The following is a 20,803-nucleotide window of genomic DNA, read 5'->3' as shown; positions in this document are numbered from 1 at the left end:
TATCTAGGTTGGTCATGACTTTCCTTCCAAGGAGTAAGCATCTTTTAATTTCATGGCTGCAGTCACCATCTGTAGTGGTTTTGGAGCCCAGAAAAATAAAGTCTGACACTCTTTCCACTGTTTCCCCATCTATTTCTTTTTTTGTTGTTGTTTTTATATATATATATATATATTTTTTTTTATTTTATTTTATTTTTAAACTTTAAATAATTGTATTAGTTTTGCCAAATATCAAAATGAATCCCCATCTATTTCCCATGAAGTGATGGGACTGGATGCCATGATCTTCATTTTCTGAATGTTGAGCTTTAAGCCAACTTTTTCACTCTCCACTTTTACTTTCATCAAGAGGCTTTTTAGTTCCTCTTCCCTTTCTGCCATAAGGGTGGTGTGATCTACATATCTGAGGTGATTGATATTTCTCCCAGCAATCTTGATTCCAGCTTGTGTTTCTTACAGTCCAGCGTTTCTCATGATGTACTTTGCATATAAGTTAAATAAACAGGGTGACAATATACAGCCTTGACGTACTCCTTTTCCTATTTGGAACCAGTCTGTTGTTCCATGTCCAGTTCTAACTGTTGCTTCCTGACCTGCATGCAAATATCTCAAGAGGCAGATCAGGTGGTCTGGTATTCCCATCTCTTGAAGAATTTTCCACAGTTTATTGTGATCCACACAGTCAAAGGCTTTGGCATAGTCAATAAAGCAGAAATAGATGTTTTTCTGGAACTCTCTTGCTTTTTCGATGATCCAGCGGATGTTGGCAATTTGATCTCTGGTTCCTCTGCCTTTTCTAAAACCAGCTTGAACATGAGGAAGTTCACGGTTCACATATTGCTGAAACCTGGCTTGGAGAATTTTGAGCATTACTTTACTAGCGTGTGAGATGAGTGCAATTGTGAGTAGTTTGAGCATTCTTTGGCATTGCCTTTCTTTGGGATTGGAATGAAAACTGAGGTTTTCCAGTCCTGTGGCCACTGCTGAGTTTTCCAAATTTGCTGGCATATTGAGTGAAGCACTTTCACAGCATCATCTTTCAGGATTTGGAATAGCTCAACTGGAATTCTATCCCCTCCACTAGCTTTGTTCATAGTGATGCTTTCTAAGGCCCACTTGACTTCACATTCCAGGATGTCTCACTCTAGGTCAGTCATCACACCATCATGATTATCTGGGTCGTGAAGATCTTTTTTGTACAGTTCTGTGTATTCTTGCTATCTCTTCTTAATATCTTCTGCTTCTGTTAGGTCCATACCATTTCTGTCCTTTATCGAGCCCATCTTTGCATGAAATGTTCCTTTGGTATCTCTGATTTTCTTGAAGAGATCTCTAGTCTTTCCCATTCTGTTGTTTTTCTCTCTTTCTTTGCATTAATCACTGAAATAGGCTTTCTTATCTCTTCTTGCTATTCTTTGGAACTCTGTATTCAGATGTTTATATCTTTCCTTCTCCTTTGCTTTTCGCTTCTCTTCTTTTCACAGCTATTTGTAAGGCCTCCCCAGACAGCCATTTTGCTTTTTTGCATTTCTTTTCCATGGGGATGGTCTTGATCCCTGTCTCCTGTACAATGTCACGAACCTCATTCCATAGTTCATCAGGCACTCTACCTATCAGGTCTAGTCCCTTAAATCTATTTCTTACTTCCACTGTATAATCATAAGGGATTTGATTTAGGTCATACCTGAATGGTCTAGTGGTTTTCCCTACTTTCTTCAATTTAAGTCTGAATTTGGCAATAAGGAGTTCATGGTCTGAGCCACAGTCAGCTCCTGGTCTTGTTTTTGCTGACTGTATGGAGCTTCTCCATCTTTGGCTGCAAAGAATATAATCAATCTGATTTCGGTGTTGACCATCTGGTGATGTCCATGTATAGAGTCTTCTCTTGTGTTGTTGGAAGAGGGTGTTTGTTATGACCAGTGCATTTTCTTGGCAAAACCCTATTAGTCTTTGCCCTGCTTCATTCTGTATTCCAAGGCCAAATTTGCCTGTTGCTCCAGGTGTTTCTTGACTTCCTACTTTTGCATTCCAGTCCCCTATAATGAAAAGGACATCTTTTTTGGGTGTGAGTTCTAAAAGGTCTTGTAGGTCTTCATAGAACCATTCAACTTCAGCTTATTCAGTGTTACTGGTTGGGGCATAGACTTGGATTACTGTGATATTGAATGGTTTGCCTTGGAAACAAACAGAGATCATTCTGTCGTTTTTGAGATTGCATCCAAGTACTGCATTTCGGACTCTTTTGTTGACCATGATGGCTACTCCGTTTCTTCTGAGGGATTCCTGCCCGCAGTAGTAGATATAATGTTCATCTGAGTTAAATTCACCCGTTCCAGTCCATTTGAGTTCGCTGATTCCTAGAATGTCAACATTCACTCTTGCCATCTCTTGTTTGACCACTTCCAATTTGCCTTGATTCATGGACCTGACATTCCAGGTTCCTATGCAATATTGCTCTTTATATCATCGGACCTTGCTTCTATCACCAGTCACATCCACAGCTGGGTATTCTTTTTGCTTTGGCTCCATCCCTTCATTCTTTCTGGAGTTATTTCTCCACCGATCTCCAGTAGCATATTGTGCACCTACTGACCTGGGGAGTTTCTCTTTCAGTATCCTATCATTTTGCCTTTTCATACTGTTCATGGGGTTCTCAAGGCAAGAATACTGAAGTGGTTTGCCAGTCCTTTCTCCAGTGGACCACATGCTGTCAGATCTCTCCACCATGACCCGCCCATCTTGGGTTGCCCCACGGGGATGGCTTAGTTTCATTGAGTTAGACAAGGCTGTGGTCCTAGTGTGATTCTATTGACTAGTTTTCTGTGTTATGGTTTCAGTGTGTTTGCCCTCTGATGCCCTCTTGCAACATCTACCGTCTTACTTGGGTTTCTCTTACCTTGGGCGTGGCGTATCTCTTCATGGCTGCTCCAGCAAAGTGCAGCCCTTGCTCCTTACCTTGGAAAATCTCAGTGGGTCACTATTGCTTAACTATATAATCTCATAAAGCACACTATTATCTTTATTTTTTAAATATAGTACAAGTGACAGGAAATACTCAATTAATGATTCAAATTATTTTGAAGTAAGGGTTGATTAAAAGCCTTTTTCCCCCCTGAGGAAACAAGGCAGTTACAGATTAATCTGGCTATTTATTCTTTGGGAAATTCCACTCAGCTTAATGATGTATCTCACGTGTCCAGTAGTATGATGTATTTCTTTTTATCTAAAAAAAAAAAAAAAAAAACATAAGAATCTAAATATTAATTTTAAAGCTTAGCATTCTGTCATAATTTCAAAACACCAAGCTTCGCTGAATGAATTCTGAAGTCTCCTGCCCAGTGAAGTCTTCAGTGCATTAAGTGATTAAAAATGATTAAATGCACCTAATCTGCTCAAATTGGGGAGAAAGATGAGTAGAGGAAAAGAAAAATCAGACATACAAAGCCTCAGTGAAAAATCTTTTCTTCTACCAAATTCTGTATTTTAAAAGAATTATTTGAATACAATGATAAGGCTAAGACTTACTGTTTGAAATGTTCCAGAGAATATCACTAAATTTAAGTTGCAACTACAGTTTTTAAAATGAATAGTATTGTATGATTTTTCTATCTGTGAAAGGGTCTATGTTATCATCAGCTATGTAAAGAGCAAACGTATAGAGGGCAGGGATTGTCTTACTCATCATTCCCTCCCAGGTACCTCTCACAGTGCTTGGCACATATTAAGCGGAGACTAGATTCCAAAAGAGATTTCTTTGATGCTGACTACTGGTTTAGGATGAACAGTAAGATATATATCTGGTTTGTGAGTCAGTTTAGAAATGTATTTATACATTTTATTCTGTTATCCCCTGGGATTTTTCTACCCTAATCTACTTAATTATAAGCCATGTTTAGAGAGAAATTAAGTTTAATCTTACACTAATGATTATAATAAAGCTATCATTCTGCACAATTTAATAAAACAAATCATTGTACTTCAATCAGTCACTACCTCCTAGAGAGTTATTGTGGGAAGTTGGTCTAACTAGGCAACAGTTATCACAGAAATTGCTAGACTATCAAATTCTAAAGGTATTACCTGAATCAACTTTTAGTCCTTATTATGATTTTTTGTTTATTTTCCATTTTTCTGTAGGAAAGGACAGCAGAAGAAAATCATGAACAAGGGGGATTTTTTACTGGGTTAATATAATATTGATAATGAAAATGTACCTTGCATAGAAATTTGCAGTTTACAAACTGTTTTAATATTGCATGTGTGCTAAGTGGCTTCAGTTGTATCTGACTCTTTGCAACCCTATGGACTGTAGCTTGCCAGGCTCTTCTGTCCAAGGGATTCTCCAAGCAAGAATACTGGAGCGTGTTCCCATGCCTTCTCCAGAGGATCTTCCCAACCCAGGGATGGAACCTGCGTCTCTTATGTCTCCTGCATTGGCAGGCGTGTTCTTCACCACTAGCACCACCTGGGAATCCCTGCTTTAATATTTCACACACTTTATTTCCTTTTATTAGAGTAACTCAATAATTGAGTGTTATAATTTTCTTTTTTGTACCAATAAGGTCTGGTTAGCTGTTACTTTTCCTCAGCTTCCATTCCTTTGATTTTTACATTTCTTTAATTGGCATTGATCACATTAAAACAATTACTTGTCTAAATTGTTATTCCCTCCACTATACTGGATGTACCTCAAAAACAGGAACTATACCTTCACCTTCATTACCAAACTACCAGATATTTATCAGAAGACTGTGTATAGTCAGTATCCTTTCTCTTGCAAGTGACTGAAGCTCATTTCAAACTGTATAAGAAAAAAGTGAAAAAAAAAAAAAGAATATTTTTTCAATTGAGTTATGCAGTTGGGAAGTCTAAGAAATAGCTGGCTTGCCTCTTTCACTTTCACTCATTGGCTACATTCTTCATTTCACACTAGACATGTTGGCTCTTGCAGTTCCTAAACTGCATCATTATAACTTGTGATACAAAAGAAGGACCATCTATTTTTCATTACTCATATCAAATTTCAATCTTGTTTGAATCCTGTGACTATCTGTGAGCTAATTAATTAGGCCAAAGACCATGGAGAGCTCATATTGTTAAAATCAAGATCTAAGGAAGGCTATGTTTCTTTCTAAAGGTTCTTGGGGAGAACCCCTTTTCTTGCCTTTTTTAGGGACCATCCACATTTATTCTTTCAAGATCCCCTTTCTTCATCTTCAAAGCCAGCAACATTCATCTCTGAACTTCCCAGAAGTCTCAGCTTATTCTTCAGTAGTCAGATCTACATCTGACTTTCTTTTTCTGCCTTCTTCCTTTAACTCTAAGTCCTTAGAATTATACTGCTGCTGCTGCTAAGTCACTTCAGTCGTGTCTGACTCTGTGCTACCCCAGAGACAGCAGCCCACCAGGCTCCCCTGTCCCTGGGATTCTCCAGGCAAGAACACTGGAGTGGGTTGCCATTTCCTTCTCCAGTGCATGAAAGTGAAAAGTGAAAGTGAAGTCGCTCAGTCGTGTCTGACTCTTGGTGACCCCATGGACTGCAGCCTACCAGGCTCCTCCGTCCATGGGATTTTCCAGGCAAGAGCACTGGAGTGGGGTGCCACTGAATTATACTAGTCCCACTGAAGTAATAGGAGATGACTCCCTATCGTAAGGTCAGGTATTGACAAACCTCAATGTCATCTAAAGCATTAATTCCTCTGTATATAACCTAACCTATTCATAGATTCCAGGGATTAGGACTTGGGTATCTTTGGGAGGTCATATTCCACTTCCTTTATCTTCACTGTTGTTCAGTCACTCAGTGGTGACCAATTCTTTGCGACCCAGTGGACTGTAGCACACCAGGCCTCCCTGTCCTCCACTATCTCCCAGAGTTTGCTCAAATTCATGTCCATTGAGTCAGTGATGTTATCTAACCATCTCATCCTCTGCTGCCCTCTTCTCCATTTGCATTCAGTCTTTCCCAGGATCAGAGGTTTCCCAGTGAGTCAGTTCTTCGCATCAGGTGGCCAAAGTATTGAAGCTTTAGATTCAGCATCAGTCCTTCCAATGAATATTCAGCACTGATTTCCTTTAGGATTGACTCATTTGATCTCTTTGCCGTCCAAGGGACTCTCAAGTCTTCTCTGGTCTACTGGAGAAGGATGACAACCCACTCCAGCATTCTTCCCATGAGAATCCCATGAACAGTACGAAACTTTCCTTTATAGAGTCCAAGAAAAAAGTCTTTTTTTGTCCTAATCTTATGGTTAGTGACTTACTTCATGAGCTTCTACCACTTGCTATTATATAATTATCTGATCAATAGAATGAATAATCACAAGGAACAACTGAAATTACTATTTAAATTTTTGGTATCAATGAATAGCATCTAGTAACACCCACAGGCCTAAAAGCTTTATGAGGTCAGATATCACCATTTATCTTTTTAATTTCTGTAAACTGAAGCACTTTACTCATTTTTTGCCAACTAACAGTAATACAGATGGTGTCGCTGAATAATAATGATGGTTGATCGTATTCACAAATTGACAAAGCCAAAGGCACACTCTGTTTTTTAATGACTTTTCCACATTGCATTTAATAGTGTGATTCAGATTCTTCTCACATCAAACTTACAATTGCTATATATCATGAGTGTTTGGTGTTATTTTCAATTAACCCAAACTATTATTATTTAACTTCTACATTCCAAGAGTCTAAAACATTACACTTGCCATTTTGGGTAGCTAGCCATCTAAATTTTAGGCAATTCTATCCTATTGGTGGGTGATCTCTTAAGAAGCAATTGGGAACTATTATTAAAAATAATAGCACCTACCATGTTTTAGGCTTCCCTGATGGTTCAGTGGTAAAGAATCTGCCCGCAATGTGGGATACCTGGGTTTGATTCCTGGGTCAGGAGGATCCCCTGGAGAATGGGATGACTATCCATGCAGCATTTTTGCCTGGAGAATTCCATGAACAGAGGAGCCTTTGGGGGTTGCAAAGAGTTGAACAAGACTGAGTGACTAACACATGCACACCAGATTTTAGACTTTACAACTGGATTTTCCATGCAGACACACACACACACACACACATCACCACCCTCACTAATTAATCTTTCAAGACATTTATAAATATAAATATTTATTCATTTATAGATCAGAATTTTTTTTTGAAAATTTTATAATCACTTATCTAGGCAGTGATAACTAGAATTACAGACTAAGAACACAGAGAAATAATAGAAATCTTTTATCACATCACTTTTCTGGCCAAATAACAATACACATAGTACTAAATTTCTGGTCAAACATAAAAGATAAAAAAGTCATAGTGTTTTAAATGAAGGGAAAGTCATTTACAAGCTGAATTGGAATCATGCTAAATCACTCTCAGACTGCTTTTCATTCTACACACATAGCCCATCATCTACTTAGATCCTCTACTTAAAATGTTTAAGAGATTAAAGCTGCATTTAAGATAATGTCAAAACCTCTTTCTGGGTCTCACCAGGATCCACCTCATCTGACCTTCTTTCTCCACACAGCTTCACCTAACTCTCCCCTCCTTCTTGCTTACTGGGCTGCAGCTATGCAGGAATCCTTTAGGTACTTTAGACACCAGCTCTTCATTGCCTCGGGGCATCTTCCCAGGCTGTTGTCCTCTCGTCTTGTCTGCTTGCTTGAGCAGTGTCTTCTCATCCTTTAGATCACAGTTTAAACACCACTTTTCTAAAGGAAACTTCCTTGAGTAGTCTAACTAAAACAGAGCCTCCTTCACACCCTGTCAGTCTCTCCCAGCACACCTCGTTTCCTTCACAGCACTTAGTGTGAGTTGTATGTGCCAGTGTGTTTACTTGTCTGTTGCGTGTCTCAGTATAGGGAAGGGTGTTCACTGTTGAGTTCTGAACACACAGGATTGGTGACTATATTCAATAATTAGTCAATTGAATTGACTTGAATTTGAAACAGTTTTCTTTTTCTCAAAACTAAGAGTATAAGTGATCTGAAGCTTTATGCTCTGGTGTTTTCTGAACATCTCTATTCCAATGTATTTTTGGTTTTGTCTGTCATATTTTTGTGCACAGTTAAGTGATTCAAACTAAAGAAATAATAACTTACAATTCAAAATTGAGGATCTGCTCTGACACATATTTTAAAGGTATATTGGTTCTGAGTTGGGGCCCAGGCTTCTGCATTTTTAATAAGATTTTCAAGTGATTCTGATTCACAGCAGAGTTTGAGGAGGCCTGCTTGAGTGTGAACATGTCCTGTTATGTGTCTACCTGTATCTGCTAAATTTCATCAGATCTAACCCTTTGTTTAATCCATGCTTGAAATCCTTACATCCTTAGGAACTTTCTGACCTGGATATTTAATGAATACATAATACCGTTATTATTCAAACTCTTTTATCTCTTGTTCTGCTCTAGATGAGGTTTTATTCTTTTAAGCTACTGCAATGCTGACATCTGGGTTTATAATTTAATTAGGAATAAGGAATCTAAGGTAGAATTTACACAGTTATCTATTCTGAAGAGTTTGAGAGTCATCAGATAACTGGACATATAATGTTTGTAGTAATTGTTTTAAAATAAAGCTAATCATGAGAAGAAAGCAAATTTTAAAAATTATTATTAGTTTTTAACCTGCAAATATAAATTTTGGTTATGAACAAATGTTAGTTTCCAAATCTGTGACTTTGTTTTCTTATTCTGTTGGCTTATTGCTTTCACTTGCTAATGTATTGAAAAACATATGACCTTATTATTGCTCTTAAGAGATACATTTTACATGCATGCACAGTAAGGAGTTTTGAGATATTATAGCCCACTAATAATAAGCAACCTACAATCCCATTCACTTATCTTTCACTAGTTTCACTTTTCACATTTTATGTCATGGGCATATACAGAAAAATGTACAGTATTTTATAGTTAAAGCAAATGTACTATATTAAGATTATATTGTGCCAGGTACATCTTCCAATCATATTTATCAATGTATAGATCCCTTATTCTACAAATAGTCAGTGTGGTACTAGCAAAAAATATTTGTGACATTTCAGGCACTTGTTGGTACTTAAATATACATCAAAATACAAATTTATAAATATTTTATTTAGATTCCATTTTACCATCCTTATTTAGGTGTAAAATGAACACAATGCTTTATTTGATAATCTTTCAGAAATTCTCTTATTTGGGGATGAGTGTGGAAGTATTTTGTTAAAAATTCATGTTTTACACACAAAGTATATTCCATGTACTCTTAGGGGTAGGGGGGAAGAATCTCTACCAAGTTGGCAGGATTTGAGTAAGGGAGATAGTGAAGTGTAAAGTGCAAGGTGCTCAGTCTTGTCTGACTCTGCGACCCTATGGACAGTAGCCTGCCAGGCTCCTTTGCCCATGGGATTCTGCAGGCAAGAATATGGAGTGGGTTGCCATTTCCTTCTCCAGGGGAACTTCCCAACTCAGGGATCAAACCTCCGTCTCCTGCATTGCAGGCAGATTCTTTACTGTCTGAGCCACCAGGGAAGCCCAAGGAGGTAGTAGTATTCATAAAACAAGCAAAAGTTTAGCTGTTCTATTTCTGACCTGAGATCCTTTGAAGATAACCTCTCAAAACCCTCTTTCAATTAAGATTGAAAATGTCAAGTTTACTGATAGCATTGCCCATTTTAAGAAACAGTAGTAATCTTGATTCAGATTCATCAGCCATTAATAATATTCATGTTTTGCCTGAGGTTAGTATCACTCTTTTAATATGGAGGAAAAATAAAGAACGTAATTTCTTATCTCACATTTGCTTTAGGGAAGTAAGGATCTTCCCCAACCACCTCCCTTTATGTTGCTCTAACATTTTCCAGAGGTGAGATCATTTAGAAAGTTCAGTGGAGTGAAATTAATTTTTAAAATAACAATACATTTTTCATCTAAACACATTAAATTCTATTCAACCTTAACCGTATCTGAGAGTTCCATCAGCTACTCCATTAGTAGTTTAAACAGCCTACAATATTGAACAATAAACTATATTGATATAAGTGAAATAGCTTTTATCTCCCTTCCATGCTTTAATTCACACGTTGATGGGCTTTTGATGTTCCTAGATATCCGTGGAATCCAGGAGTTTCTGGACAAAGTGTCTCAGCAGGGGATGGATGTTGCACTTCAGAAGGTGGAAAACAACATCAATAAGATGATCACCACGCTGTTTGACACCATGAGAATAGAGGAATTGAATCGCTATCGAGACACTCTTAGGCGAGCGATCCTTGTTATGAATCCTGCCACAGCCAAATCCTTCATAACTGAGGTAAGTAAAAATTGTCATGGACTGGGAATAGGGTGTAAAAATTAAATGTTTCAGAATAGATCCCACAGAGGAGATGAAAATTAAGAGCAGTGTGAGGGAATTAACTACACCACTCTCATTAGCACTAATTGAGGTAGCACAGTGAATTCCTTGTTCATCACATTTACCCCGTACTGTCCAGTTAATTGCTAAGAATGCTTTGTATTTATATGTATTTAGGCACCTATCCAGGATGACTTTAAGAATTCTTACGGGGATTTAGAAGTGCTGCTCACCTGAATGGATTTCACAAATTGTCTAATATTGATACTTAAATTTTTTATGCAAGTTAAAATTTTACTTCTGAGAAAAGATTTACTTGAGTTAAAGCCATTCTTGCCTAAACATGATTCCTACTATGAAAACATACAGCAGGTTCTTCTCCTCTATATTCAGAACTCTGTAGCAAGACAAATAATTGAAACTGTCTGAAACTCTGCAAAGTGATGACCATTGAGCATTTTATGGTGCTGGATCATCAAAATTTGAATTGTATCTGTACCTTTGGCTAGAAGCTCTGAAACTTTGTAAAAATACAGTTGAGAATATTTGATCTCTATATTCTAAAATCTTTGATATTCCCTTAAAAACGATTATTGTCAAGTAATTTTTGTGATCACATTTTTAACTATATATAGTGCTGATATTAGTCATGATGTTACATACTTTCACATGGATTTTATTATTAGTTTTAAAATTTGGGGCGACTTTATTTCACTAATACAGTTTTCTTCACTTCTCCAATGTGTTTTCTTTAGCTCCCAAAGTACTGATGTAAAGCCTCCAAATTAAGAATGTGTTAGAAGTTCTTTGACACTCTATAATATAATTGGTATCAGAGAACTTGAAGCAGAATATAAATCACTAAGAAGAATAAAACTTGGGAAATATCTATAATACATTTTTTATTTTAATAGAAAACTTTGTTACTCAGTTTAAGATCAAATATAGAACTTTGACCTTTCTAGGTCTAGCAAGTAACTCGGAGAGTCTCACTGAAGCACCAAATGTTTCCCCAATAGAAAGAGTATTTCCATTTTACAAGAGTTTGTTCTTTCCTTCAAGAAACACAAAATCTGCTAGAAGGCTGAGGGCAAATATATAAGGGCATATAATATAAATTGGAATCTTAAAATTATAATAAATAAGGTTGAAGTATCTATGGTCACTTTTGGTTGGGAAGATCAGAGAAGGCTTCATTGAGAGGGCATGTTTGAACCAGACTCAGTGGCATAAGTACTAATTCACAAAAGAGAAATTGTAGCCAATACACAGGTACAAGACCATGTCAGTCACATTCTGGTGGAGTGATGCCCACAAATTACTTAATAGTTTTGAGCTCCCATTTTGTCATCAGTAAAATGGGAATATTATTGATTTCAACTTATTATATTTGTAATGTAGATTAATGAGATATAATAAGCCTTAAAGGAGTGATTGGACAGCTGGCACCTAGCAGATGCTTAAGAAATGGTAACTTCTAGATCATATTTTGATAGGTGTACATATGTATCTAGTAGTATGTAGTACCTACCTGACACTTAGCAGGTGCTTTGGCCCCCTGTTCTTAACTCTGAAGTTTGACACTTGTAATAATCTGCTGCTTCCATCTTTTTTCTCAAATACATAAATCTATGTTTGTGATTTTCCTGAGAGATATATCTCCCTTCCTCTACCCAAACACCATTTTTCCCCACTCATTTTGTCCTTTACAACTGATTTTATGTATAGTCTCTGTATATCTATAATCTCTAAACTATGGGCTGGGTTTAAGGTCTCAAGCCTTTATACTCTTCTCTGATCTATGTAGTGGTCCCTGCTTCTCCATTAGCTGTTCTCAAACACTTTGTACCTTGATTCTGCTCTCTCATGAGTTCCAGAAACATTTCCCACTTAGAGAATAGACTGACCCCTTAAGTCCTAGACACAGCTCATTCAAAAGGCAAGTAGCACCGAATTTAAAAGTCAAGTAGCATCAGAGGTCTGGAGACGCACAGAATGGTTACTGACTTAGAGGATTACTTATTTAGTGGAGGAGGCAAGCATGTAACTAAATAATAAAATGTGAAAGAAAAATACTATTATAGTGGTGGGTAAGTATTGCTCTGGAATTCGATAGGAGAACTCACTAAGTCTGCAGGGAGTTTAGCTGGGGTCAGGAGATGTTTCACAGAGAATTTGCTTTACCAGAGTGGTGCGAAATGAATAAGAATGTATTAGGCAGACAGTGATAGGCAAATGAAACTTCATTCTGTGTGTTTGTGTATTTGTGTGTGTGTGCACAGTCGTGTGTGTGAGAGAGAAAGAGGTGGGCGGGGAGATGGACAGAATTTTAAAAAGGACATACAGTTGAGGGTTTTATAATGAAAAGCAAGAATCCTTTGGTCTACCTATTTCTCCATCCAGTTATACTTTTCAGAAATAATTACTTTTTTTAGACAAAACAATAATTCGTTCAGGTTTTTCTGTAAGATCTTTACAAAAAATATAGCATCTTTAAATAGAAACATGTGTGTGTGAGTGCTCAGTCACTTCAGTCTGTCCAACCCTCTGTGACCCTACAGATTGTAGCCTGCCAGAATCCTCTGTCCATGGAATTCTCCAGGCAAGAATAATAGAGTGGATTGCCATGCTCTCCTCGAGGGGACCCTCCCCACTCAGGGATCAAACTGGGTCTCCTGCATTCCAGGCAGATTCTTTACCACTGAGGCACTGGGAAAGCCCCAACTAAAAGCATTTATAGAACCAAAAAGGTTTGCAAAACCCAAATCCTGCATATCATCTAGTAGCAATGGGTCAATATTTACTAATTCAGTGTTCACAGAAATTTATAAAACATAACCTACTCCCATACTTCTCAGTTCCCCACTTCACTTCTGCCTGCCAATTGGCTTGGCATTTCCAGGCATCAGAATTGCTAGGACTTGGCAGGATAGACGTCTGTTCAGTTGCTGCCCCTATGATGATATCAAATCCTGGCTTCTCCCACCATGCTTCAGCAGATGTCACTACTTCGTCTGCTTTTCTTTTTTTAGTTGTTGTTGTTCAGTAGTTAAGTCATGTCCAACTCTTTGCAACCGTATGAACTACAATCTGCCACCCTTCCCTGTCCTTCAATATCTCCAGGAGTTTGCTCAAACTCATGTCCATTGATTCAGTGATGCCATCCAACAATTTCATCCTCTGTTGCCCTCTTATCCTTTTACCCTCCATCTTTTTCAGCATCAGGGTCTTTTCCAGTGAATCCGCTCTTCACATCAGGTGGCCGAAGTATTGGAGCTTCAGCTTCAACATATGTCCTACCAATGAGTATTCTGTGTTGATTTCCTTTAGGATTGACTAGTTTAATCTCCTTGCTGTCTAAGGGACTCACAAGAGTCTTCACCAGCACCACAATTTGAAAGCATCAATTCTTCAGTGCTAAGCCTTCTTTATCGTCCAACACTCACATCCATACGTGACTACTGGAAAACCATAGCTTTGACTATATGAACCTTTGCCAGTGAAGTAATGTCTCTGTTTTTTAATACACTGTTTAGGTTGTCATAGCTTTTCTTCCAAGGAGCAAGCGTTTTTAGTTTCATGGCTGCAGTCACTGTCCACAGTGATTTTGGAGCCCCCCAAAATAAAGTCTGTCACTGTTTCCATTGTTTCCCCATCTATTTGCTGTGAAGTAATGGGACCAGACGCCATGATCTTAGTTTTTTGAATGTTGAGTTTTAAATCAACTTTTTCACTCTTTCTCTTTCACCCTCATCAAAAGGTTTTTTTATTTCCTCTTTGCTTTCTGCTATTTCAGTAATTTATTTTAAAAAACACTTTTCAGATGGTTTCTGTCCCTTTTTCTCATGGTTATTTGTTTATATATCTATTCAATCCCTTATATTTTATTGGGGTTTTGGAAGATATCCCAATTGACTTTCTTCAGTTATAAATTCCAGAATGTTCCTTCAGAGTTTTGAAGATTATCAGAAGATACTTTAAAGAGCTGTATAGTTGATAGCATTTCTTAAACGTTTTAGATCTATAAAGTACAGCATGTAACATTTTGCCCAAATTCCAAATTTACAGTTGAGAAAATTAAAGACCTCCTTATATGTAATCTGTTCTATTCTCCAACTTTCTCCAGCCACGTTCAACATCTTTGCAAATAGTGCTGATATTGGATGCTAGGAGACTTGCAGAGCTGGAAACTGGTAAAGTAACTTGTCAGCAGGTCAAAGGGGTACATGACTCTCAGGTCCTATGAGATATAGAAATGACTTACAATGGATTACATGATGGAGAGAAAGGCAAATGAAGCTATAAAGGAACTGGTGCATTGGAATAATGGGAAAGAGAGAGGATCTAAATGTTATGATGAGGTCAAAGAAACAGGTTCAGTAAACACTGAAGAGAGGGAGAAGAGAAAGTAAGAAATTCTGGTCAAAGAGAGGGAATAGCAGAATTCCCAGCTTCCTATATTTTATAAGTTGGCATGGAAATTTGTTAAAATTGTCAAGGAAAATATCAACTTAAAAGTCAAAAGAATAAGTTTTAAAAAAGAAATTGCTCACTTAGCATTGTCATTTAATTCCTACAGGAGAAAATGGGCATATCAATTCTGTTTGCATTTTTTTTTTCTGTCCCTGGAGCAATTATATGGCTTTGAGTTAATTATGCTCCCTCTGAAGTCTTAGAAATTTAATATATTACATGTCTACAATTAGTGCTCCACCTCTCATTCAAGATTTCAAAGCTTGAATAAAAATACTGCAGTTATGTGCTGCTGAGTAAATCAACCTGCTGTGATATTGATGGAAAATTGTTATTACAATGTTCCTGTAACTGTCCTTGAAATGAATATAGGGAAACAAGAGTGCTCACATGGTTTGATTTAAATATAGATTAGGATGATATTTTGAAACAACAGTATTTTTTATATAGGAAAAATGTTACTATGGATGTTATGTAATTTAAACCTTTTCCAGAAAAGGATACATATATCAGAACTTTTGGATCTTAACTTTTAGTTTTCAGGTTTGAGAAGAAAATTCAATTCTTTGAAAATGAGAAGTTCTGTTACTTAAATGGTAATGAATATCATTGTCTATTTGCATTTTTTCCCCAAATTTTCAGAAGAGCCCCAGTTACATAAAATCTGTTTATTCTGCAATAATAAAAGGGAATTATCTTTTACTCCTTAATCACACTTTATGAAATAGTTTTCATTCTGTTGTATTATATCCCAGATAACTTTGATCATGTCAAACAACAAAAAAGCAAAGTTACTTTTTCAAATATATAAGCAGCTTGCCAGAAATAAGCCTTTATGATGGTTTAGAAAACAAGTTGTCTTAGTAATATTGAAAGGTTCCTAGTTACCAAAGGAGTACCCTGAATATTCAAATTGCTATGATAGTTATCTAGTAGCTAGTCAAACAACCCAATTTTTACCAAGAAAAAGAAATTATTTGGAGGTATTATGCAATGTCCATTTTTTTAAGACAAGGCTAATGTAATTATATTAGACAAAGAAACGACTATAATTTTTCCCCAAATATTTTCCTTACATGAAAGTCTCTATAATAATACAGTGTTCATAGATGATTGATATGCATTTTTGAAGTACACTTTTTATTTAACTTTAATGTACATAATTATAGTACATATAACTATGAAATACAACTTAACAAATATCCATGCATCCAGCACCCAAATCAAGAAATAACAAAACTAGCATTCCCAGAGTCCCCTCCTGGGCACCACTCGGTTATAACCTTTTGAAAGTATAACCATTATATTTACTTAAAACACAATAAACTAGTTATGATTTATATTAAACTGTATATGCATAGAAATATACTATGTATGTCTTTTGTCTGTTTTCTTTTGCTCAACATTATGTTTATAAGGTTAATCCATGTTGAAATAGGTAGGAAAACTTTATTCATTTTATTGCTCTGAAGTATTTCATTATATGAATATGCCACAGTCTATTTAACTTTTACTGATGATTTTTTTTTCAAGTTTTGCTCATTACAATTAGTCAATCTATTCATGTTTTCTTTATTTGTGTGTATTTTTGTTGGGAATGAAATCTCTAGCTCAAGAAGTATGCATAAATTATGTCACTTATTAATGCTAGCTGATACAGCCAGTTTTCCAAACATTTACACCAATTTGGACTTCTACTGGGAGCAGACAGAAGTATTTTAATTTTCTGCTTCCTCACCAACACTTGTTATTTTCCTTTTCTTCATTTTATTTATAGTGGTGGATATGTACTAGATTCATCTTTTATTTTTAATTTGCCTTTTCCTGATGGATGAATCATTATGTATTTATTGACTTTTTAATATTTTGTTTTATGAACTGCTTATTCAAGTCATTTTATTTTCCACCCATGATTATTAGGATCTTTATATATATTAGGGATAAAAGTCCATTGCCAAATATATTTTAAATCCTTTCTCCTATCAACTGTCTTTCCATTCTATATATGGTAAATTTTGATGAATAGAACATCTTATTTCTAATGCAGTCCCTTATTAATTTGCTTTCTTTATAGTTAGTGCTTTTTGTCTTTTTTTTTTAAAGAAAGCTTTCTATTCCAAGATCATGAAGACATATTCTCATTTTTTTTTCTAGAAATTTTGTTTTATCATTTACATTCACATCTGAAGTTAATTTCAAGTTGTTTTTCATGGTAGGTGGTGGAGAAACACTTATTTTTCATATGTTGTATGTTATTCATTTCAACACAGGATCAATGTACCTGAATGGAAAATAATGTTAGAGTGAATAAAAAGGGAAGTTAATTAGTGTATTTGAAGTATAGGGCCATTATTCCTATACCACATCTTGTGTCTATCTTTTTTTCTCTCTTAACATGAAGCATATGACTTACGTAGATAATGAAAGGCTATATTGATGATTTTATTGCAATAAATATCTTTATGATTCTATAATAACAAAAGTTAATGGTGCTGGTTTCTATAATAAAAGTTGTAACTCTTTTCATGGGCTCAGTAGGCATGCATCAAGTAGCAGCTAATGGCCAGTCACTCAAAAATACAACTGCTCTATCTGGATATGATTTTTACAATGGCATAGAATTCTAAGAGAAGAAAAATATTTAACTGGCATAAAAAAAAATTCACCAAACCATCCAACAAAAACTGCTTCATTCCTTAGTCTTTTATTATAGTTATCAATTATTATTAAATTGTTCTCAAATCCGAGTTTTTACTTTAGCTCAGTATTATGTTGAACTGAAAGGCAGTTCTGTTACTAGCCAACCCACAGCTTTGGACTTTCTCAAATGAGAAAATATCAAATTGATTTTACTTCCACTTGACCAAAATCATGCATGACAGATCTTACTTGTGTTAACGAGGCCTGAAACTTCTTTAGTATTTGCTTTTCTGGTTGGAGTTCTATTTAACTCTCAGAAGTTCTCTCTGAAGATGGGAATTAGGTTCCAATGAGTCCAAATTTCCAAATAAGATGGATCCAATTCACCTCTTTCCTGTGACCACTGACTTGGGTATTGATCTTGATAGACAGTTTGCTACCGATTCCTCCTAATAATCTGAAGGTCGTTTAACAATTTTGGCAAAATCTAATTTGCTAGTTTTTATTTTTTAATTTTTTTTTAATTTTATTTTATTTTTAAACTTTACATAATTGTATTAGTTTTGCCAAATATCAAAATGAATCCACCACAGGTATACATGTGTTACCCATCCTGAACCCTCCTCCCTCCTCCCTCCCCATACCATCCCTCTGGGTCGTCCCAGTGCACTAGCCCCAAGCATCCAGTATCGTGCATCGAACCTGGACTGGCATCTCGTTTCATACATGATATTATACATGTTTCAATGCTATTCTCCCAAATCTTCCCACCCTCTCCCTCTCCCTTAGAGTCCATAAGACTGTTCTATACATCAGTGTCTCTTTTGCTGTCTCGTACACAGGGTTATTGTTACCATCTTTCTAAATTCCATATATATGCATTAGTATACTGTATTGGTGTTTTTCCTTCTGGCTTACTTCACTCTGTATAATAGGCTCCAGTTTCATCCACCTCATTAGAACTGATTCAAATGTATTCTTTTTAATGGCTGAGTAATACTCCATTGTGTATATGTACCACTGCTTTCTTATCCATTCATCTGCTGATGGACATCTAGATTGCTTCCATGTCCTGGCTATTATAAACAGTGCTGCGATGAACATTGGGGTACACGTGTCTCTTTCCCTTCTGGTTTCCTCAGTGTGTATGCGCAGCAGTGGGATGTTTTTATTTTCTATAACTTTCTGATGAGTTCAACATTTCCATTCTATTCTTTTTATTTAAATGAAGTTAAAGAAATAAAATACCTGAACATAAATGAAAGCTGTACTTATTTGAAATATGAAATCACAATTGCTTCAGCTTTTAAGACAAAGGAATTCAAATCCTTCTCTAATTCAGTATTCATTTATTCATTCATTCAGACAATATGTTGAAAGCTTTTCTGTGTAAAATAATGTGGAAAGCACTGCTAGGAATACAATCATTAAAGATATATGGGTCTAGCCTCCAAGGAACAGACAAATTGATAAGGAAATGTTGTAAACATAGAACATGCAAAATAGTAAAACCACAAGAAAAGAAACAATTAAGTTACTCTTCTCAACCCCCAGAGGGAGTTGAAAATAAAGATAACAAAATTGCTATCTAAAAATGTAATCAAAGTTTGTAGATGGGCTTCCCTGGTAACTCAGACTGTAAAGAATCTGCCTGCAATGCAATAGACTTGGGTTCTATTCCTGGGTTGGGAAGATGCCCTGGAGGAGCACGTGGAAAGCCACTCTAGTATTCTTGCCTGGAGAATCCCCATGGACAGAGGAGCCTGGGGGAGGGACTACAGTCCATGGGGTCACAAAGAGTTGGACATGACTGAGCAACTATGCACAAAGTTTGCAGATAATATGTAAAATTACACAGGCCTAGAAAAATTTTTTTTCTTTTGTTATGGGGTAACTAAGACACATTCTCTACTTTAAGAAATTCTTACTGTAACTTATTATAGTCTTATCAAAGCAAGTTTGAAATGTGAATGGATCCAAGAATGATTAAATTTATATTGAGTTTTTGCTCCATGAAGTAATGTGGACAAATTAAAACAAAGAGAGTAGGTAAAATAGACATAATGATAAATTTGAGGATCAGAACTTGCCACTGTTTGTCTGTAACTGCTTAGAAAAGAAGATATCAGACCTAGAAGGCAAGGTCTTGCCAACACACAAAGGTTTCTCTGTCGATGCCAGGCACAATTTCTTAGGCCTTAACCATGGTCTGAGTGAAATAATTTCAAAATTATGTACCTCTTGTTTCTGTTTCCATTCTCAACATTACACTTTGAAGCTGGAATAATGGGGAGCCCCTGAATTTAAGCAATAGAAAGATATATTTGCTGCAAATAAATACATTAGCAATTTAATTAATATGCCAGTTTCTAGTAAATTCACTTAGTATATAAATGAAAAATACATGATATAAGTACCATTATTTTACATTTCCAGACCAAAATGTAGGTTATTGTATTCTGCCCTGCTGTTCTAAGCAGCCATAGCAAATGAATCTTAGTTAGCACTGGAGTCTAAATCTATTTGCCAGCCTGGGTTAGTGTGAATCAATCTCCCAGAATTTAATCAATTCTTTAAATGCTTACTGACAAAAATCAATGCTTTAGATTTGTAGAGGATCAGATTTTAAGGTGTAGCCACCATGAAGCTTTGTTAAAAAGTAAGCAGATGGCCCTAAACTACTATTCTATTCAGAATTTTTCTCACTGTAATACAGATACATAGAAAGTAAATAAACTGTTTAGGTTGAGAAAATTAAAAAGATTCATTTGAGTTTTAGAGCAAGCTCTATTTTTAATAGAATACAAAAAACTGTAGCATAAGAGGATTCAAATATTAAAGCTATATGTGTCTGTCCAACACTAAAATTATGTGAACATATGGGTCCACTAATTTCAAACATGAATTATTTAAATACATATATTACTTGATGAGGCAACATGTAAGTCAATTCTTGGAACTCATATTTCTTACTTGGATTTAAGGCAATTTTGTAGAAAGGCATGCTTGTATGAATGAAGAACAGCATACATAAAGATACTGAGAAGGAAAATTGCAGGAAGCTGGGTGGGTCAGGGGACACATGCTAAGGGAAGTAGAATTTTAGGATGTAAAACTTTAGTTGTATCAGACTGGTAGGTGAAAAACTTTGAATGTCAAACCTAAAGAAGGAGACTGGCTACAAAGGCATCATGAACATGAAGTTTGAATTCAGTTTTCGCTCCACTATTAAATAGCTGTGTAGCTCTGACCAAGTCACTTAAAATCATTTAGCTTTGTTTTCCTCACCTATAAAATAGAGTAATTCCTGGATCTCAGTTATTGTCAAGGCTATATTTGGT

The 20,803-nt window shown here is 36.0% G+C and overlaps 1 protein-coding gene across 1 annotated transcript in view; it reads left to right on the top strand.

Annotated features, from left to right (window-relative positions):
* GRID2 (glutamate ionotropic receptor delta type subunit 2) overlaps nt 1–20,803 on the top strand; it is a 1,601,453-nt gene that overhangs the window by 852,005 nt on the left and 728,645 nt on the right. Inside the window, exon 4 of the mRNA XM_015471545.3 lies at nt 10,102–10,307. Coding sequence (XP_015327031.2) covers nt 10,102–10,307 — 206 coding nt within the window. The remainder of the gene's footprint in view (nt 1–10,101; nt 10,308–20,803) is intronic.

Source organism: Bos taurus, chromosome 6 (genome assembly GCF_002263795.3).
Source record: "Bos taurus isolate L1 Dominette 01449 registration number 42190680 breed Hereford chromosome 6, ARS-UCD2.0, whole genome shotgun sequence".
Lineage (NCBI taxonomy): Eukaryota > Metazoa > Chordata > Mammalia > Artiodactyla > Bovidae > Bos > Bos taurus.
Note: the sequence above shows the minus strand (reverse complement) of the source record. Positions and strands in the feature narration are given on the sequence as shown.